This window comes from Miscanthus floridulus, chromosome 8 (genome assembly GCF_019320115.1).
Source record: "Miscanthus floridulus cultivar M001 chromosome 8, ASM1932011v1, whole genome shotgun sequence".
Classification (NCBI taxonomy): Eukaryota; Viridiplantae; Streptophyta; class Magnoliopsida; order Poales; family Poaceae; genus Miscanthus; species Miscanthus floridulus.
In genome coordinates, this window is record NC_089587.1 from 65,927,062 (window position 1) to 65,950,073 (window position 23,012).

The 23,012-nt window shown below is 45.1% G+C and overlaps 1 protein-coding gene and 1 pseudogene across 1 annotated transcript; one reads left to right on the plus strand and one right to left on the minus strand.

The window, feature by feature from the left end:
* Positions 1 to 2,798: 2,798 nt before the first annotated feature.
* Positions 2,799 to 4,455, plus strand: LOC136472375 (indole-2-monooxygenase-like; annotated as a pseudogene).
* A 6,451-nt stretch (positions 4,456 to 10,906) lies between these two features.
* LOC136469261 (uncharacterized) lies at positions 10,907 to 11,500 on the minus strand. The gene has a single exon (XM_066467526.1). It carries the CDS (start codon positions 11,498 to 11,500, stop codon positions 10,907 to 10,909), a length of 594 nt encoding a protein of 197 aa, XP_066323623.1.
* Positions 11,501 to 23,012: the final 11,512 nt, after the last annotated feature.

Genomic DNA, 23,012 nt, shown 5'->3' on the forward strand with positions numbered 1-23,012 from the left:
CATTTTTATATACCTCATCAATGTCCATGTTATTGAATACATTAGTTTGCCAATGGTATTATTGAATTTTAGATCTATCATCATTAGCTATGCTTGTCGTTGCTCTATCATCATCAGCGACGATTGTTATTTCTCTATCCTATTTTTGCAAAGATAAGTTTTACTTTGATGCCAATATATATTTGTATTACTTATAAATGTAATCAAATTGGCTCAGCTATTTGTATCTACCTCATATGACAACCTTGACTCTGATATTGACCAGTCAGTTTGTGGTCCAAAGATTCCATCCAGATCTTCAAGGCTCATATTCTGCTTTATTTGTTTGATAATGAAAATGGTTACCATTTGTAATATAACACAACTAGTTTGACAAGCATATATAATATAGTTTTATCTCACTCCTGTCATTTTCAAGTATCATCTTTGTTAATGATCCTTGTATCTCTTCATGTTGCTGCATAGTTTATAATGAAGCATTGAAATTACAGTCATGTTATGCTGAATTTACATTGCACATATGTGTGTAATTTGCATATGTCTGAATTGTAATTTTTGTATACTGGTATTATAAATTTTACCAGTGTATTCTAGTCAGTCGGATTATCTTCCTGAGAGTTCCTGATCTGTTCCATCATAAGTTCAGTGAAGCATCCCTGCATTGAAATATATTTTAGTTGACAAACAACCTTTTTATCTTGGCATTTTTTAAACTAAGCAATGATTTGCTCACCTTTTTGTATTTGTAGGTATTTGAAAGGTCGACATTAGATCCAGTAAGTATTTCTACATCATAATTGGTGTTCCTACTATGTTCATCTCTATCATTGTAACTGATGTCTGATAGATTTGTCAACATAGAATTTGTAAATGCATTCTTTTTGCCCTGCATTTATTTGAACATATATACTTCTTGACATATGTCTAGTTGCACTGATTAAATGATTATTTGAAGCAATATTTAATCTAGTACCTGGCTCGTCTGGTACATCAATTCTAGTGCTTCTTGCCACTTTTTTATCCTATCTGCTGCTGTGAGATCAAAGTTTGGCTGTGAGTTTTCACTTGCATGTGTATAAGTATATGGCACCTACAATAGATGACTTACAATTAGTAATGCTAAATTTAGAAGGATTCACTTGTATTCTAGTAAGTCTATGTAAAATAGATTTTCATAAACCAAAACTTAATTATTGACATTTATATTACCTGCAAGTTATGCTCATCCATAGTTTAAGTGATCTGTACTACTTCCTACCGCAGTCTCAATTTTGCCCTATTGTATACCTGCATTTAGAAATAAACGATATGTCATTAGGAGAAAGTTGGAGCATCATAAAGAATCAGTATGCAGTTTTAGGATCCTGCTTGAATCTATACTCTTATTATGTTGAAATCTTGGTTCTGATATTTACATACTCATATTATTGTAAAATAGTGTTGGTGATGCAGACAGCTAAGCAATAGTTGGAGCATCAATTATGTGCAGGTATGTGTCATCAAGGTTTTTGGTCATGCTTGTGTGGCTGTTGAGCAGTTTGTCATTCTCTCTATTTACACATTCATGAGCTCCACCATACTATATATGTATTGACATACATTTACAGTTTAATTGCATTAAGAACACATACTATTTGCACTATTTGAAATGTGCAATTTTTATATTTGTGTTTTGTAATTTCATCAATATAATGCATTACACTTAATTTGCATCTAAGATTCTGCAAAAGCTAGCAGGATCTGAAATAGTTGGGTGCTCTAATTGGAAAAGCTAGCAACATCTAAAATAGTTGGATTGCTGATACACGCTGCTCTTATCGCATGCTCTCTGTTGTGTCATGCAGTGAAGGAAATTAGCAGGATCTGAAATAGGCTTGTTTGTAGCTTTTAGACCACAATTACAACCCCTAAGTGCTGGATCTGCTCCTTGTGCAAAGTTAGCAACCAGGGCCACACCCTGCTGTTGGAGCAAGCACAAGCAGCAGGCCATCTTAGCCATCCTAAATGTGTAAGGTCTCATGATTACATATTCCATGGATCTAGGTTCTCCTAATCTTTCTCATCTGATCTGCTAATTTCTTTGTTTTTGCTTCTTCAGAGAAATTGGAATACCAGAAAATTGGATTCAAAAGATTGGTCTACTAACCTTGGATTGATGAGGTATGAATCAAACTTGTAGTGCTTGTTCTTCAAATTTCCTATTGTTCTTGTTTGCAATCATATTTCTACCCCTTTCCCCTGCTCCGTGTGAGCAGAGCAGAGCCTTTTCCACGCAGAGCAGATCTGTTTTCTTTGTTTTCTTCTTTCCCAAGTATATTTAATATATTCCTATCGATTTCTGCTTTTGGGCTTTCATTATGGGCTCCGTAGTTGTTGGGCTCTATTATATTATTCTCAACTGCACAGAAATTGCATCTAGATCTGCTCTGCGTGGGCCTTCTTTTGTTGTTACAAAACATCGTTGGATTTACATCTAAAGGTGGAACAATTCATGTGCTATAGGTACCTAAAACACACGGATTTGTCTCTGAATGAAATTGAGTGTTCTAGGGCCAGCAAACAACCGAGTGCTGGCTTCTACTAAAACACACAGATTTGTCTCTATTGGAAATCGTGTGTTTTACTTGCAGCTAACAACCGTATGTTGGCTTCTGCTAAAACACACAGTTGTCCAGTAGACAAACTCTTCTAAATAAGCTACGGATTAAAAAGATGCCTTATTCTTGGTGCAATCACTAGGTTCTGGCTATATAAAAGGCCACCTAGGCAAAGAAACCCAACTAGATCATTCAGTTCAGTAGCAAGCTAGCTAGCCAGCCAAGGGAAGCGTTGCGCTGTTGTGATATGGCTCACGCTCATGGCCACTACGAGGAGCTGCTACCGGCGAAGTCTCCTCCACAGGTGTCCCTAGTGCTCTCTGTCCTGCTCGTCTGTCCTCTTCTCATCCTCCTCGTGCGCCTCTGCTTTGGAACGACGACGCCGTCGACGGCCATCGCAAGAGCCAGAGAACAGCTGCTGAGCAAGCTGCCTTCGCCTCCAAGCAGGCTACCCATCGGCCACCTGCACCTTGTCGGCCCCCTACCACACATCTCTCTCCGTGACCTCTCTGCCAAGCATGGCCGTGATGGCCTCATGCTCCTCCACCTCGGTGCCGTCCCTACGCTCATCGTCTCCTCGCCGAGCGCCGCGCAGGCCGTGCTCCGCACGAAAGACCACATCTTCGCGTCCAGGGCCTACTCCCTAGTCACCGACATCCTCTTCTACGGCTCCACGGACGTCGCCTTCTCCCCGTACTGTGAGCACTGGCGCCAGGTCAAGAAGATTGCCACCACGCACCTCCTCACAAACAAGAAGGTCCGGTCCTACTGCCATGCACGCGAGCATGAGGTAATTAATAACCATGCGCCAATTTCAGCAATCACTAATATATTGTTCCATGAACGAAGATGATTATTGCCAGAAAATAACTCACAATAGGTGAGGATGGAGGTGGCTAAGATCCGATAGGCGGCCACTACAGGCACCGCTATCGACCTGAGTGAACTGCTCAACGCCTTCGCCAACGACATCGTGTGTCACGCTGTGTCTAGCAAGTTCTTCAGAGAGGAAGGCCGGAACAAACTTTTCCGGGAGCTCATCGAGGCAAACTCGTCACTCATAGGAGGTTTCAACCTAGAGGACTACTTCCCGTCCCGGTGCTGGTGAAGCTGGACATCATCAAGAGGATGGTGTGTGCAAAGGCACAAAAGGTGAACAAGATGTGGGACGACTTGCTCAATACGCTCATCGATGACCATGCAAGCAAGCCAGCGTCAGAGCGTGACGGGGAGGAGAGTGACTTCATCGATGTCTTACTCTCCCTTCAACAAGAGTACAACCTCACGAGAGATCACATTAAGGCGCAGCTGGTGGTATATATGGATATGACCTAACCCACAACTATTATATACATTATAAACATTCATATATATGTTGTCGATTCTTATATATGTATCCATATGTATGTAGGTAATGTTTGAAGCTGGCACAGATACACCATTCATAGTGCTAGAATATGCGATGGCTCAGCTCATGCAAAACCCCTGCCTCATGAAGAAGCTACAAACCGAGGTGAAAAGCACTATAGCCAAGGAAAAAGAAATAGTTACCAAAGACGAGCTTAACAGTTTAGCCTACCTAAATGCAGTCATCAAAGAGACACTCCGACTCCATATGCTCTGTAAATAGTTACCAAAGACGAGCTTAACAGTTTAGCTTAACAGTTCCAGAGGTGGGCACGCAACCAGCTCTGTAAATCGATAAACAGATGTCCACCTCCGTTAATGTCATTTAACACACTGTTTAGCCAAAACACCTCCTAACACTATACCACACACTCGTTTATGACTATATATAGGATGTTATCTATTTGTATTGACATTTTGTAATCTTATATTAAATAGTTTGTCTACTAAATATATACAGACGAAAAAAGTTTCAACTAGAAAGTTTTAAATCTTTTCAAGCACTACAACTTTAGTATAAGATTTGTCTCCATCACAGATTGTTTGAAAAAAAAAAATCAATATTTTGAATCTCAAAATATGTTAACTTAAAATAAATATTTAAGACACTAAAAAACTTCGAATTAAAAACCTATGAACATCAAGCATGTAGATCAGGTCAGCCACTACAACGTTGGTACTCTCTCCATTCCAAATACAAGATGCTTTGGCTTTTCTAGATACATAGTTTTTGCAATACACTTAGATATGAACTATATCTAGATACAAAGTAAAAACAATATATCTAGAAAACAAATACATCTTATAAATTGAAATAGATGGAGTATTAACTATGTAAACATTCAAGGTTGTTTAGAAATTATAAAACTTTAATTTTAAAATCTATGAATTTATAAGACATATTTGGGACTCTAAATGACTTCAAATAAAATAATCATCTATAAAGTTATAGACTGTATTGAAAACTAGAACTTTGGTCTAGACCATATCAGCATCTGAGGTTGTTTGAAAATTTAAATTTAAATTTTAAATTTTTCAAAACTTACAATAATATTTTAGGACTCTAAACAGTTTCAAATCACTGTTTAGAATCCCAAAATATTTAGAGTCCCAAAACTTCTAAACTTTGTAGTTTAATAAGCTTTTGATTTGGGACTCTATGCGACCTCAACTTTGTAGTTGATAAGTTTTTGATTTGAAATTGTTTAGAGACCAAAAATATTTTTTAAGTTCATGGATTTTCAAACTAAAATTTTTCAAAACAACCTCAAATAATGTTGAGGTGGTCTATACCAAAGCTGTAGGTCTCAATAAATCCTACAACTTTTTATTTAAAAGTTTTTTATTTAGGATCATTTAGAGTCCTAAATATATTTTCTAAGTTCATAAATTTTGAAATTCAGGTGTATCTACACTGATGGTTCATAGCCATAGGACCAACATATATGTTTGTACTAGCGTCTACTCTTTATGAACCCCACAAATATATGTTTGTATTAGCGTCTACTCTTTATGAACCGCCTGTGAAAAAAAAAACTCAGGTGTTAGCAAAAACCGTTTCGGTATTAGTTAATCTCGAGATCTTCCGACTCTCAACCCTTTAAATATGCACTTTGAGGTAAAGTTCGTGTACGTGCGTTCACAGAGGATAGGGACGAGTGTGGTCGTCTACAGTGTGATTAGAGAGAGAGAGAAAGACCACGACTTTTTTATCCGACAAACATGCCCCGGGCAATCCCGATGCGATTACTAGATTCTAAGCGCCAGCAGCTAGCAAACAGCATGCCCCGATGTGATTGATGAGTAATTCGCTGAATTACCGCCGTCATGACTCATGGAGTACTAAAAAAAAAAAGTCGTTTTAGACAGCGATATGATCTCCAAAACATAACTTTGATTCCTTATTTCTATAAAAATATTTGTTGAAAAGTGATATACGTATATTTTTATAAAAGTATTTTTCAAGACAAATATATTTATATGGTTTTATATTTTTAAACTCAACACCTTAATAGTTATCTATGATTTATATTCTTAATGACTCAAACTTTGTTCAAAATAACTTCCTTTACCAACACGAAGGGAGTACATCTGTTTGTCAGTTTGTGCAAAGACGCACGTACTATAAATAAACTTACTTGCGCTATACTAGTCCGGCTGCTTCAATCAACTTTATAAATGTACTTACAGTAACTCCATCGGTCAAATCGGCCTGCCACTGTCGTTTGATTGCTGCTTTCTCGTCGTCAGTCGTCACTGATATATGAAGTTCCAGGTACAAGCATGCGCATACATGGTACATGCATTATACTTATATATGATGATACTTTTTTGTCTATTTGTGAAACGATATAGATCGATCGATATGATTACCTTTTATCCATTAATTGTGAAACGATATAGATCGGTCGATATGATTAAGTTTTGTCCATTGGCCAAACGATATGGGTGGATGATAACGAGTATAGAAAGTCAAGAACACTGGCGCCTTGGAAAACTTAATAGTAACATCAATTATTGCCTTAGTGAATGTCAATATCATTATTTCGTCAGACAAGAATGATACGTTGACTACGTACTCCCTCCGTCCCTAAATAAATATAAAATTATCTTAAGTTAAATTTTTTAAATTTTAACCGAATTTTTAGAAAAAAAAACGTTAAGAGGTATCAAATTAGTATCATTGGATTTTTCATAGAATGGTCATGTTCGCTTCTCTTATAACCTGTACTTTTCAGCTTGTTTTTTCAGCCGGAACAGTGTTTTTCTCTCACAACAAATCAACTGGAACGGTGTTTCGTCTTTTTTTCAGCGAAGTGTGCTCATTTTATGTGTTATTACTCTTTTCTATAAAGTTAATTAAACTTAAAAAAACTTGACTGGCACATATTCTAGAAATTGATTTATTTAGGAATGGAGGGAGTAATGTATATCTATGGTTAATAATTCTTGGCTACTACTGTAACACCCAAAAATTTCATTCTTTTAAAATAAGTAAATTTGATTTAATTATGTTATTATGTGTGCATTCAAATATAGGAAAAATAATAATTGTTGGTGAAATTAAAATCCATCGTAAGGATATATACATGTTGATGCTCTCATGCTGGAGCATTGTATTTAATATGTTGAGTGGTTTTTTTTAAATTCAAAAGGATCCAAAAATCATTTAGAAATGGAATTTGAAATTGATTGGAAAAAGAAAGAAACAACAGCTTCTTCATTTCTTTCCCCCTCCCTTCCTCATTCGGCCCGCAGGCCATTTTCTCCCCTGGCCCTTTTCTCCCTCCGCGCCAGCCCAGCTCAGCCGCAACTGCCTCGGCCTGCTCGGCCCAGCACCGCGCACCTAACCGCTGCCGCTGCGCCAGCCCAGCACCGTGCGCCAGCAACCACTGCCGCGCATCCTTCGCCCCGCCCTCAGCCGCTGCCAGCCCGGGCCCGCCTGTCGGCGCCGTCTCCCTTCTCCCGTGCGCCCCATTTTCGGTCAAGGCGCAACCGCCGCCGCTCCATGCCCACGTCCGCTTCGTGGGAGTGCCCCTCCCTCGCGCCCCTGCCTCTACAAAAAGGAAGCCCCACCCGAGCCGCTTTCCCCTGCTGTTTCCCCGCTCCTTTTCCGCACTCGCTCGAGCCGAGGAAGTCACAACCACGCAACGCCGGAGAAGTGTCGGGATCCGCCGACCGCACCTCCGCGTGGATTGTCGTCCCCGAGCCGCCTCAGCCTCCGTTTTCCCCGCGGTGAGAACCCCTTCCTCTCCTCTTTCTCCCCGTGCGGTTATTGGCGAGTTTCATGGCCCGTAGACCCTGTTTTGCGTGCGCCCGTGAGCTCTTGCCGCCGGCCATGGCCGCCCCCGCGCCAACCGCAACCTTCGGTCGTGCTATAGGCCTAGACGAGTTCGCCTGTTTCCCCTCTCTCTCCCGGTGCTCTCGGTTCATCGAACCATGGACCGTAGCCCCCGAACCAAACACTCCGGTGAGCTCCACGCCGCCGGAGCCACTGTTTCGGCCAACTCTTTCTCTCTCCCTCCCCCAGATCTAATCTGATCCACCGTTCTTGATCCAACGGCTCACATAAGCCGATAGCCCTTCGCGGGTAACTTTGCTAAAGAGACCCCCAGGTTTCGTTTTATTGAACCCGCAATCCATAACACTTTTCCTGAGTACGCTTTCTCCTTTTGAAAACGTAAAATATATTGTTTTAGTCCGAAATACGTTTTTAGTATTTACAGAAATGCCACTAGAATTGTTTTGCTCATAAAAACTTCGTTTTAGCTCCGAATTGACCCGTTCAAATTGCGTTAGTTTCGTAATTTCATAATCTACATGTTAGTACCACTGTTAATCATGTTTGCAACTTTTAAATTTCAGGGTTAGGTTTAATTAAGTAAATTGCTACAGGAAACCCCGTTTAATTCATAACTTTCGCGTTTTAGCTCTGATTTTCGTGAACTTCGCGTTGACGTGATCGTAGCGAGACGTAGATTCTTTTCATAAACATTTTATCTTGTTTTATATACTGTTGGTGTACTGTTCTAACTATAGAATTGTTTGCTTTGCATGAATGTTCCTGGAATGTTGTATGTTGCCATATTGGTCGTGTTCAGACGGTGAGGAACACGTTGGTGACCAAGAGTACTTTGACGACCAGCAGGATCAGCAGGAGTTTGCTAACCAAGGCAAGTATAGCATGAGATCTACCTTGATGCCTATTCACCATTTATTAATTACTCATTTGCATGTGTCTAATTTTGGTACCCGTAAGGACATTCTAGTGATTAATTATCCTGTTCCTTGTCTTCTATGGGTTATATGCATATGGGTAGTTTGCTAGCGCTCAATATAAATATACATGGTCTACATAATGAACAATGATGCTATGGAAATAAAAGGTAAAAGTTGTTTTTAAACAACTGAATTATAGGGCGAAGGAGTAAATGACTTTTGATCATGATGCTCCCGGTCCTCCATAAGGACTTATCTGTCAGCAAAAGCTGGGACTGACAGTGCAACCGTGAGAGTCACATGGCTCTGACTTTAGCTCAGTAATATGACATTTTCTAGCTTGTTAGAGGTTACCTTTATGGTGCAAAAGAGGCTTGCCACGTTGGTATAGGGCTGCCTCTGTTCCTATGTGTATAGCCGCGATGGATATGTACCATAGGAAAGGGGGGTTCCTACATCTGTCTACCGAGGAAACCTAGCGGCCCTAACTTGTTAGAGAAACCTATAAAATGGCTTTATAGTGTACCCTGCCCGCTCACAATGGCAGTGATAAGGGAGCAATTAACCCGGGCATATGGGAATCACGACTCACGGTGAATGTGCATCACCTCTGCAGAGGGTTACAAACTGTTATAACAGCCGTGCTCACGGTCACGAGCGGCCCAGAAAACTCATAGAATAATTGGTTACTTATTGTGGTTCATTTATGATGGTATACGATGATAATATGATACAAATGATTCTGATATCTGATTATGTGGGTATAAATGGGAGCTTAAGTATAACTTGATAATACTTGATAATAAAATCTTGACTTACTAAAAGTGCTAACTGCAGTAAACCTGTGTTTTTTTTAGCTTCATAACCCTATATTATCTTGTTAAGTACGGGAAGTACTTACGCTTGTTTACTTTCTATTTTTGGATAAAAATCCCGGATGAGTAACAGATGACAATGTGTATGAGTTTTCTGAGGATTATTAGGCTTATGGTCAACCAGTTGACCGTCCCTGTGATGGAGTTCCATGAGAAAGTTATATTTTTATCTTCCGTTGTGTGGTGTAAGACTATGTGGTGTTATTAATCGTGATGTAAGATACACCGTGATGATACTTTATATAATTTGTCAACTTGTGTGTGTGACTGATTCTTAGACACATATGAGTTTAGTGCATTTAATTTTATCCCAAAAATTGGGTGTGACAACTGCTCCCTCCGTTCCCATATACCAGGCGTGTGCTAGTTTTTTGTTTTGGCCACAATAGGAGGCGTATTGGAGTATCAATGGTGCAATTAATTACTTCTGTTGGCTAATGTGGCAATTAATAACTCAAAACGGAGCGTTGCATGTATACGTGGCCAGCCTCCATTCATCGCATGCACTAGTTTGGCCGCACGAGAGCAAGGCTACATGCCAGTCTCAATGGTGGGTTTCATTTTCCAGTTATCAAGACTGCCATGTTAACTTTGTAGACTAGGAATGACAAATGAAACTATCTCTCACATTGGGGAGTTTTAGTTTACTGTTTCCAAGACAAGCTGCAGGAGTTAACATGTGCATGAAGTTGTGATCCTATGTACCACGTAAACTATGTAGCCATTCGTAAATATATCTTAAACTAAATATAATCGTAACTACAATATATCTATGCAAATAATAATCATATAAAATAAAATATATTAATTAATTCAACGTTCATGAGTGCATACCCATATATTAAAACGACCACATAATTTAAACGGATTACATTTTACATCTCAAACTCAAGATATATTTCGACGGCGTTCGAACTTGTTCCAAATATGTTCCACCAAATCTTTCTTCAACCGATGATGCGCCGAATGATCCCGAATGTCACTATCTTTCTCTAAAACTCTTTCAAATGTAACATATTGGTCGGGAGAGAATTCCGGTTCTTCGACAATCACTGTACTTGGAGCCTCATTAAAATCAAGATTCTCTTCCAGGTCATCTTCCTTTTTCATCTTCAACTATCATATTGTGAAGTATGATGCAAGCTAGCACAACATTGTGGAGCTGATTCCGGTCATATAGACGAGCTGGTTGTTTTAAAATGCAAAATCGACGGCGCAATACACCAAAGGCCCGTTCAATATCCTTCCTTGCTCCTTGATCTTGTGCATATAACTTATCCTTTTCGGAGATGGGCATTGATAATGACTTCACAAATACAGCCCAATCCGGATATATTCCATCAGCAAGATATAGCCTATGTTGTGTTGATTCCCGTTGACCATGTATTGGACTCTAGGAGCTTGTCCCTTTAGCTCTTCAATAAATATAGTAGTCTGGTTCAAAACATTGATGTCATTGTTAGAACCCGCGACCGCAAAGAACGCATGCCAAATCCAGAGATCATGTGATGCCACGGCCTCAAGAATTATCGTCGGCACTTTCCGATCACCACGAGTAAATTGCCCCTTCCATGCAGTTGGGCATCTTTCCCAGTGCCAGTGCATATAGTCAATGCTGCCAAACATACCAGGAAATCCTCGTTTCTCGCCAATTTTGAGAAGACGCTCAGTATCCTCCACAGTCGGATGCCTCAAATATCGTTCACCAAATATTGCTATAACACCTTGCACAAAATTCTTCATTGCCTCCATTGCAGTAGTTTCTCCAATCTTCAGATAATCATCTAGATGATCCACGGCGCTGCCATTAGCTAATCGTCGAATAGCCGCAGTGCATTTTTGCAATGGAGTTAGTCCTTGGCGATTAGTCGCATCCACCCTTGAGTAAAATAATCTAACCATTGGCCTAAAGCCCCGACAATACGGAGAAAAAGGGGTCTAGACATATGAAATCTTCGACGAAAAATATTGGAAGAATAAACAGGATTTTCAGAGAAATAATCATCATTCACCTTCACGTATGAATTTGTTTTCAGACTAGACATATCAGGCTTTCACACTATAAATATCTGCAATGATGCAGCAGCAGAAACTCAACGGCAGGTTTCAGATAGCGTCACAACTAAGTTTCACACCAGAATTTTCACCAAAATGCCAGATAGTAAGTTTCAGATAATAACTGAGATAGCAGGTTTCAGATAATAACTGAGACTAAGTAAAGATAGCAAGTTTCAGATAATAACTGAGACTAAGTAAAGATAGCAGGTTTCAGATAGCAAGTTTCAGATAATAACTGAGATAGCAGGTTTCAGATAATAACTGAGACTAAGTAAAGATAGCAAGTTTCAGATAATAACTGAGACCAAGTAAAGATAGCTGAGACTAATGAGTACAGATGACTATTGCAGCTAACTGAGACTATTTCAGATAAATGACACTAAGTTGCAGATAACTCATGTGGCTTCTTGCTGGTTCCCAAACAGCTTCCTTTCCGTCAAAGCCAATGCTTTGATTCTGTTAGTCGCTGAATTCTTACTCTTGGTAGTAGCAGAATTCTTACTCTCATCGAGAGAAGATGACACTAGGAGTTGGGGCAATTTTTTGGTTTATTTCCAAATGCCATACCAACCTGAGGGGTTGGGGATACATATTTATAGGCTGCTAGCCAGCCAAGCATATGCCAAGATGCTAGTCTAAGATGCTGTCCTAAATGCTAGTCCTAGATGCTGTCCTAGATGCTAAGATGCTAGTCAAGGGTGTTGTGCTGTCCTTGGGCAGCAAGACCACAAGGACCAGTCAAGGATGCTGTCCTTCACCATGCAGCCAGCTGCAGCCCCACAAAAAAACCACAGAGACTTATCCATCATTATCCGACTAAGTCTTGTGCGTCGTCTTGTGGGAAAGTTGAACCATCCCGATCCTGGAGCAGAGCTCAAGGAACTTAATCCTCCCAAGAGGCTTGGTAAGCAGGTCCGCAAGCTGGTCGTTGATGTTGATGTAGCTCGCCTTGATGCTCCCTTCCTCCAAACAGCCTCGGATGAAGTGGTACCTCACCCGGATGTGCTTACTCCGTTCATGGAAAACAGGGTTCTTTGCCAGGGCCAGAGCGGACTTGCTGTCCACCCTGAGCTCCACCGCTCTAGTGTCTCTACCGAGGAGATCACCGAGCAGTCGAGCGAGCCAGAGCGCCTGAGTCGAAGCGGTGGAGGCCGCTATGTACTCGGCCTCGCAGCTGGACAGGGCCACCACCTGCTGCTTGACCGACTGCCAGCTAACGAGGCACTTGTCGAGGAAGAAGAGGATCCCGCTCGTGCTCTTGCTGGTGTCGATGTCGTCGGCGTGGTCGCTGTCGCTATACCCAACGAAGTGTGTCGCCCTAGGGCACCTAGGGTAGTAGAGGCCGTGGTCGAGAGTCCCAGCAACATAGCGGATGATCCTTTTCACAGCTTGCTAGTGCTCCATTGTCGGTCGCTGCATGAACCGACTGACATAGCCGACGGAGAATGCCAAGTCCGGCCATGTGTGGGCGAGGTAGCGAAGGCTCCCCATAAGATGCCGGTACTGCATAGCGTCCACCTCCTCCGTCGTGCTGTCGTGGCTCAGCTTCAGCCTCTCCTCCATCGAAGTGAGAGCTGGGTTGCAGTCGGTGAGCCCAGCTAGCTCAACGACGCGCTTGGCGTAGGCGGTCTGTCGAAGCGTGATCCCGGAGTCATCCTGGTGCACCTCGATTCCCAGGTAGAAGGAGAGAGGCCCTAGGTCACTCATCTAGAAGGTGACCTTCATCTCTTCCTTGAATGCCGCCACCTCCGTATCCTTGGTGCTGGTGATCACCAAGTCGTCGACGTAGACACCCACCAACAGAGCATTTCCTCCACTGCCCCATCGGTAGATGGCCGCCTCATGCGGGCTTTGATCGAAGCCCATCCCCTTTAGAGTGGAATCCAACTTGGCATTCCACGCCCTCGGTGCCTGCCGCAAGCCATAGAGCCTTGCGCAGGTGGAGCACCTTGCCCTCCTTGCCGAGGATCGTAAATCCTGGCGGCTGGTGCGTAGACCTCCTCCTTCAAGTCGTCGTTAAGAAACGCCGACTTGATGTCCATGTAATGAACACGCCAGCCCTCCTGGGTAGCTAGCGCAAGGAGGAGTCGCACGGACTCCATTCATGCCACGAGAGCAAAGGCGTCATCGAAGTCGACCCCCTCCTGCTGCATGAAACCTCATGCCACCAAGCGAGCCTTATGCTTGACAATGGCGTCGGCTTCATCCCTCTTCAGCTTGTACACCCACTTAAGGGTGATCACGCGGTGATCACGAGGAAGGTCAGCAAGCTCCCAGGTGCGGTTCTTCTCAACTGCATCCATCTCCAACTGCATCGCGGCGCGCCATGCCGCGTGTCTCTCGGCCTCTACAAACGACCGAGGCTCGCTATCATCACACGCAAGGTGCAACTATGCCTCCATGTCGTGAGGCACTGGTCCCGGCACCGGCTGGTCGCCAAGAAGGTTCTCCATCATACGGTACCACAATGGCTCGCCATTGTGGTACACGTCGATGTGCTCCTTGTCGTGAGAGAGCGGAGTGGTGAGCTCAACCAGGCTATGCTTGATACAAGCTAGTGTTGGAGTAGACGTGCCCGTAGAGGTGCCTGTCGATGCTGGTGCTAGCTGTGGTGGAGCCAGCGAAGAACTCATCGCAGCTGAGGTCCTAGCTAGAGAGTGTGGTGCTGTCGGAGTAGCAGATGCCGGGGTCGATGGAGGCTCAGGAACTGGGGTAGACGCGCTCGCCGAAGAAGAGCTGCCTACTCCCCTAGCTCCCTCGAAGTGGACGTACTCGACAGTGAAGTCGTCGTACGTCGGAGCTAAGCTGTCGTCCACCGCCTTATCCCACGCCCATCCTTGCCCTTCGTTGAACACAACGTCGCACGCCGTGCGCACACGCTGTGTCTTCGGGTCGAGGATGTGGTAGGCCTTCGAGCCCTCCGTGTAGCCGATGAACACTCCCAGAGTGCTCCTATCGTTGAGCTTGCTGATGTGGCCAAGCTCCTTGGTGAACGTGAGGCAACCGAAGACCCACAAGTGGGAGACCGTTGGCTTGCGCCCATGCCAAGCCTCATACGGCGTCCTGCCATCGAGCGCCTTGATAGGCGAGCGGTTGAGGATGTAGACGGCCGACACCACCGCCTCTCCCCAGAAGACAGCCGGCATCCCCCTCTGCTTGAGAAGGACCCGAGCCATCCCCATAACCATCTGGTTGCGCCGCTCGACATCGCCGTTCTGCTATAGGCTGTACGGCGTGGAGTAGTGGCACTGAATGCCCTCATTAGCGCAGTACGATGTGATGAATTCACCGCCATTGTCGGTGTGTAGTATGCGTAGCTTGCGGCCGCACTCCGCCTCCACAGTAGCCTACGCGCGCCTGATGGCGTCCGCAGCCTCCCCCTTGCTGCCGAGGACCATCACCCACATGTAGCGGGAGAGGTCATCGACGAGCAGTAGGAAGTAGCATCGTCCTCCCGGTGTGGTCGGTGTCACCGGGCCACACAAGTCCCCGTGCACAAGCTCGAGCCTCTCCTTGGCTCAAAAGCTCGCCCGCTGAGGAAAGGGGAGTCGCCTCTGCTTCGTCAACACGCAGATGTTGCAAAGCTGCTCCACATGGTCGAGGCACGGCAGGCCTCGCACCATCTCCGTGGCACTGAGCCGCTTCAAGGCCTCGAAGTGAAGGTGCCCGAAACGCTCGTGCCATTGCCACGCCTCGTCGTCCCGACGAGCAGCGAGATAGAGGGGTTGTGCCACCTGCACGTTGAGGACGTAGAGTCGATTTGCGCTTCTGGTTACCTTAGCAAGAAGGCGACGACGGCGATCCCAAATCCTTATGACTCCATCCTCAACCACCATGCGCGAACCGTTCTCATCCAGTTGTCCCAAGCTGATGATGGAGTTCCTCAACGCGGGGATGTAGTAGACTCCGGTGAGCAGCCTGTGCTCACCAGACATGGCGGTAAAGATGACGGAGCCGACACCCTTGATCTCCATGCCAGAGGCATTCCCAAACTTGATGGAGCCTCGGACGCTAGAGTCAAGCTCGGTGAAGAACTCTCGTCGACCGGTCATGTGATGGGTGGCGCCGGTGTCGAGGCACCACCCGTCAGTCTTGTCATTGCCTGAGCCATCGCCGAGGAGGGTGTGTGCTTTTGGCTCGTCAAGGTGGAGGAGAGTCGCTGCGGCCGATGCCGCTGGAGGTAGCTCGATGCTTGCATGTGCCATGAATAGAGCCGGCTCCTCCTCCTCTGCCTATGCGATGTGGGCCTAGCCACGTCGTGGCTGTCGACAGTCCTTGGCCCAACGGCCAAGCTGGCCACAGTCGCAGCAGGCGTCGTCTCGTGCCGGCTTGTGCCTGCCGGCGGCGGCGCCCTGGGCGCCTCCGCGGGCATCACCCTCGGCACGTCCTCATGCCCCGGCCTAGGTGTCTCTGCGTGCCTTGCGCGGCTTGCCATGCTTATGGCCGCCTGTCGTGGAAGAAGGCTCCCCCTTCTTCCGGTCACCTTGGCTGGCAAGCCACTGCTCCCGAGTGAGAAGGAGCTTCCTGCCAGTGGTGATGGGCCCCAAGAGAGCCTATGGCTCATCGCTGTCGATGACCTTGAGGCGACCTATCACCTCCTCGATCGACATCGTGGAGAGATCCAGCAGAGACTCGATCGAGTGAGTCATCTGCTTGTACTTCTTGGAGACGCAGTGGAAGAGCTTTTCGATAGCTCTCTCCTCGCCGTAGGTGTCGTCGCCGAACTGCACCATCTTCTGCAATAGAGTGTTGAGACGGAGAGCAAAGTTATCAACGTCCTCACCTAGCTTGAAGGCCAGGTTCTCCCACTCCTTGCGAAGTGCCTGCAGTGTAGACTTGCGGGCGTAGTCGCTGTCGATGTGTGCTATAGCGATGGCGTCCCAAGTCTCCTTGACAGTCCGCTTATTGGTAAGCGAGAACTGCATCCCGGGCGGGACTGCAGCGATGAGGGCATCCAGCGCCCGTCGATCTAGGTCGTAGTCGATGTCGCAGTACCGGACTGCCTCCCGCATGTGCTGCACCTAGAGCTTTACCCTCATCACCTCAGCCCACTCGACGTAGTTGGTCTTGATGAGGGTAGGCCACCCACCGCTAGAGCCGACGTCCCTGATGACAGCCTAGAGCCCGTGGTAACCATGGTACCGATCCAGGGAGAGAGAGCCACGCTGCCTATGAAGGCCGCGCTCTCCATCGACCCATCCGCCACCGTCGCCGTGCGCGCCTCCTCAGGAGCGCCGCCGGCGCGTCCGCGCTTGTCTAGGCTGCCGCCGCGCTCATGGGCGTGCGCGGCTCCTCCAGGAGTGCCACCGCCGTGCGCGCCTCCTCTAGGAGCACCGTCAGTGCGTCCGCGCTTGTCTGGGCTGCCGCCACGCTCGTGGGCGTGCGCGGCTGCCCCAGGAGTGCCACCGCCGTGCGCGCCTCCTCCAGGAGCGCCGCCAGCGTGTCCGTGCCTGTCTGGGTTGCCGCCACGCTCGTGGGCGTGCGCGGCTGCCCACTGCGCGCCCGCGCTCGCGCTGCCCCCTCTCTAGCAGCTCGAGGTCCGCGTCGGCGGTGTCGTCAGCGGAAATGGAGCTACCGATGCTGCCGCGCAGAGCCTCGACCTCCGCTGTTGCCGCACGCGCTGCATCCGCCACCGCCGCTGCTTCCGCCTCCGCTCTGGCTGCTGCCAGCCTCGACGCCCTTGCCGCCACCGCAGCGGTCTCTGTCGCCGCTCACTCGTGTTCCTCTGCCGCGGCAAGTTCGGCCTCCTGCCGACGCCGCGTGCTCGAGGCGACCGAGCACTGAGACTACCCTGTGGACATGACGCGCTACCGGGGGGGCTGCTGCGTGGGGAGAGGGCTGCTTCAGACGAGCTCGCAGAGGGAGAGGAGTGGACAGGAGCGGCCGGAGGAGCTACTGCTGCCAACAGCTGGGGCTGTTGTGGGGCTGGAAGAGAAGATGAGCAAGAGATGCTCAGGCTACAGGATAATACGGCTCTGATACCAGTTGTTAGTCGTTAAATTCTTACTCTTAGTAGTAGCAGAATTCTTACTCTCATCGAGAGAGGATGACACTAGGAGTTAGGGTAATTTTCTGGTTTATTTTCAAATGTCATACCAACCTGAGGGGTTGGGGATACATATTTATAGGCTGCTAGCCAGCCAAGCATATGCCAAGATGCTAGTCTAAAATGCTGTCCTAGATGCTGTTCTAGATACTAGTCCTAGATGTTGTCTTAGATGTTAAGATGCTAGTTAAGGGTGTTCTGTCCTTGGGCAACAAGACCACAGGGACCAAGGATGCTGTCCTTCGCCATGCAGCCAGCTGCAGCCCAAAAATAAACCACAGAGACCATCAGATTCGACCGACCTTCGCTTCGTGAGTCATCTGACTTTTGTCTTGAACCAAGAGCGAAGTATAAACTTCGAGCAACTTTGCTTCATTTTGCTGTATTGCAGTCTGAAGATTACTTCTAGAGATCTCAAGCTGCGCCTCTGTCACCTTTTCACGCTCCTTCTTAAGCTCTTATGTAATTTCTGCCATCTTGTTTATGCTGTCAGCTAGCATGGAAATACCATCCTTAACTTCTTCAACCTTTCGCTTCCCTTTGCGTTGTGCCTTGGCTGCTTCTCTCCCGATAGGACGTGCTTCCTCCCCATCATCTGTAGCATCGACATCCACTGTCTTGCTTTTCTCTTTCTCCAATTGGGCAGCAGATGCACACCACTTTGGTTCCCTTTTTAGCTTCTTCCACCAATGTTCCAATGCAAAGCGTTTGCCATATTTCTTTTTATAGATCTGCTGTGCTTCATCCATCAGCATGTCATCAGAGTATCCACTCTTATTGACCTTACTTACTGAGCTAAAAAAAACCATTGAATTCAGTGATCATTCTGTTCAGGCGTGTCCAATGGATCTTCAGTTGGTTAATGTCCCTTTGAAGATGTTCCTGAATGTTCCTGTTAAACTCATTGCTGATCTGACCCCAAAATGTATCACGGCTCTTATCATTCCCATATATCGGGTCTTTAGAAGTGTTCAGCCAAGCACTAGCCTGAAAAAAAATATATCATCATTTCGACATAAGAAAGCTGCTTATGCAATAAGAACATAAGAACATGTTATATGTATGTGATTACCAATCTTTCTTCCTCATCAAGTGTCCAATGCCTTTTCTTTGCTGTCCTACTTTCGTCAACAACAACATCCACCTCGGTGTCGAGGCTGACAATGTTGGCCGCTGGTGGTGGTGGCGGAGTCGTCCCTTTGGGGTATGGTGTTGGTGGTGGTGGACAGAATGGATTGAAGCCTTGAGTGAGTCCAACAAAGTGAAAATTTTCACCAGTAGATGGAGACGGCACCGGAAATTGATTTTGATTCATAAAATTTACAAATCCACCTTGCGGAAATCCCCTAACATATCAAATGAATCTGATTAAATTGCAGGTACAAGCATATTCTAGTACCAAGTTGCTGAAATCAATAACACCATTGACAGGTCAATAATCTACCAAACACCATTGACAGGTCAATAATCTACCAAACACATTCAGAAAGCCTTACTGCACATAATCTACTAAACACACAAATTGCAAAATCCTGTAGGTACAAAATATTCTTGTTTGAGTGGCTCAGCTCACAACACATTTGCAATTCACAAATGCACATGGTTACAGATTCATTCTTCATAAAAAAATAACAATGCAGGAACAATATAGGAGAAATTTCACTACATTCAGAAATTCACACTGTTACAGACTAGAGTGCAACACTTGAAATTCATGCTCTAGGGTTAATTCAATAATAAGGAAGTAGATTACGACATATTTGCAGCCTGATTTCCCTATGGTGAGTGACCTGCTCCACTGCTATCGCCAGATTTGTTAGCCTCTCATTCTCATTATTAATACATGGCCCACCTATCCCTCTCATAAAGTTTATTGATTCTTGTGCCTAAACTGAATGTAAGCTTACAGCGTGTTTCTCTTCTCTCTCCTCTCCTCTCTCTCTCCTCCACCTTGTTGCATGCACCAATTCCAGATGCTAAATTAATACTAGCGCGTCCTTCCGTGAAATACGTGAAATACCTTGGTATCTGAAATCAAGCTCCTCACGCCAGATAAAGCGAAATGGAGGGAGTAGTAATTTAACTAACTTCATGAAACGACAAATTTGAAGCCTTTGATACCTTAAATATCTAGATGGAGGAAGCAGTAGTTAATTAGGCCCCGTTAGCTTCGCTGAAAAAAAACAAGCCGAAACACTGTTCCGGCCGATTTATTGTGAGAGAAAAAGTTAAAAAAAAAACTGAAAAATACAGATTATAAGAGAAGCGAACAGTACCTTAATCCCTCTCCTCCTAGGTCCTAGGTATCTAGTCTACCTCTTGTTTCTTTGTTACTCCTTCAATCCCATAATATTTGCACATCCGTCATTTGGATTTTTTTTCCCAAATTAACATGCATGTACAGAGTACAACATCTGCAGCTCCGTACGTGTTGCCGTGCTGCAGCGTTTACCAGCCACAAGCTCTCATCTCCGTGTGGGTCCAAGAAAATATAAAAACAATTTGTGAAAAAAAAGGGAAAAGTGTGGGTCCAAGAAAATATAAAAACAACTTGTGAAAAAAAGGGAAAAAAAACTGGGAGGCTCCAGAAGCTCCCGTCCACTCGTTTTCCTCGTTCACGCGTTCCTTTGGTCTCATGCTATTGGACTCTACAGGGGCATTTTGGTAATTTAACATGCTTCATTGGTATTCATGCTCGATCCTAGAAATACAATTATTGTGGGATGGAGGGAATTTGTTTCTTTTCGTCGATCATCTGTTGCCTGATCATACGTGTCGACAGAGCGTTGGGGAATGTCATTTTCATCCTTTTGAATTTTGATACAACACTAATTATTGCCTCAGTGACGTATCATTCTTTTGGCAGAGCGGGTGATATGCATGCTGCCTCGTGTGTGTGTGTATATATATATGCAGGGCCCCCAAAATTTTAGTGGGCTCCAATGTTGCATATTTTCCCTGTCCAACCAATGGCGATATATAGCCCAGCCTGTGCCTGCGTCCCTACGGCAAATAACCTAGTCTGCCTGTCGTGTAGACGCGTACGTGCTGTTGAAAGCAAAAGCTAATTATACAGCCCTTTACTAGCTGTCTATAGGTCCCGTTCGCTTTGCGATGAAAAAACAAGCCGAAATATTGTTTCGACTGATTTATCGTGAGAGAAAAACACTATTTTAGCTAAAAAATTAAACTAAAAAGTACGAATTATAAAACAAACAAACAGGATAATACTGTAGGCTGGGCCGATCAAGGGACATGGGCTGGACCTAGACCAAGAGAAGGTAAGGACTGTGCTCCTTAGTAAGCTAGTTGCGGCTAGAGTTCCTGTCCCTTTTCTCCTTCTTCCTTCTATCCATGTATTTAGAACCTTCTAGTGAATTCGAGAGTCGATTTGGATTCGATTAAGGTCGGTGACATCCACCAATTTGGTGAATCTAAGATAGATCCACCAATTTAGTGAAGCGGATCAACTAGTGGAGCTGGAGGAATTTGGCTAAAAAACTGAATTTGAATCTGAATTTTGTGGTTCTGATGGAGCTGTCCGAAATAAGCCGAGTTAAAGCCACTTTGAATCTTGACCAAAACGTTCAAAGTTAAAAGCCCATCAAGGGGGCTCATAGTTGGGTATCAAGTATAAATATATTGTTTTTTTATTCCAAAAAAGCGTACAAAACTGTGAACAACTGTTCACATTGAGACTCGCATCACATAAATCACAATCACATGACAAAGGAACACACAGAAAATAGTCAGGTTTAGGATTAAGCATGGCAGGTATATTGATGGGACTAGGGGTTGTTCCTGATCTTTTGGTGAGTGTGGATAAACTCGATTTGGGGTAGATTTGACGTTGGCTGTCCGACTACAATGACCACAAGGTTGCTGCGCCTTAGCAACAGGTACACCGGCTCCGATTGTGATGTTCTTGCCGTGCCAAGAACACCAAGAACCTGCAAGCAACCGAGAACAAGCAAGAACAAGATGAACAAGCAAATAACTCACGGATTTAAGCCAAAGGCTGAATCTGAATCACAAGTTGGGGTCTTGAAACAAGCAAATCGGGTGGTCTAGCCGACACACGCGTTTACAAGGAAGAAGCAGTAGCTATCTTGCATCTAAACAAAACCCACCCTCATTCTGATGGCTGCTGGCTCTATTTATAAGGAGGAGAGCACAAGGGGGAGTGGGAAACCCTAATCTGGGCATCCCTCAAAGGGTTGTAGTTAGTACAAGGCCCAGGCCCAAGCTATAGGTCTCTGCGTCCTTTGGCTTGCTGCACACAGCTTCGGTAGATTCTGATAGTGGGGTTGGACCCATGTGAAAGAGGACGACGCGCTCTTTCCAACAAGTCAAAAACCAGCTTCATTGGATCTCGTATCAAGGAGTTATGGTACTTTTGATGGAGTGTCCCCTGCTGTCTCGAGATGAGCTATGCGCCCCATTAATGATGATTCCCACTTGTTCGGCTGCTCCATCCTCATCATGGGGTCTAAACATGAGGCAATGGAGTCTTGACCAACATTCCTAAGAATAAGACAATCATCACCATGATTTAGTAGAATCCAATTCTGAGACGAGTTTGTATAAACAGCGAGGAACGACTTTACCTGATAATTAAGTTGTCGTGCTCGAGCTCTTGTCATCGGACCTTGTTGTGCAGCAGGTGTGGTTGTATCAATGGAAGGGATGTCTTCATCATCCTCCCCTTCTTGCATTTGAGTCGTCCTCGACTCTAGTTCATCCTCTTCTCCCAAATATGGCTTCAAATCTGCAATGTTAAATGTGGGGCTAACCCCAAAAGCTGCATGTAGCTCAAGTTTGTACGCATTATCATTAATCCTTTCTAACACTTTAAAAGGACCATCGGCTCTAGGCAGCAACTTAGACTTTCGCAAATCAGGGAACCTATCTTTTCTCAAATGGAGCCAAACTAGATCACCAGGTTCAAAAATGACATGTTTCTTCCCTTTGCTACCAGCTAGTTTATACTTTGCATTCATGCACTCTATTTTCTCTTTAGTGGTTTCATGCAATTTTAAGATCAGTTCAGCACGTTGTTTAGCATCAAAGTTCACTCGCTCCGAGGTCGGAAGAGGTAACAAATCAATAGGAGCACGTGGCACAAACCCATAAACTATCTCAAAAGGGCTTTTCTTAGTGGTAGAATGCTGTGAACGATTATAAGCAAACTCAACATGAGGCAAGCACTCTTCCCACATTTTTATGTTCTTTTTCAAAACAGCCCTAAGCAATGTAGATAAGGTTCTATTGACAACCTCAGTTTGTCCATCAGTTTGGGGATGACAAGTA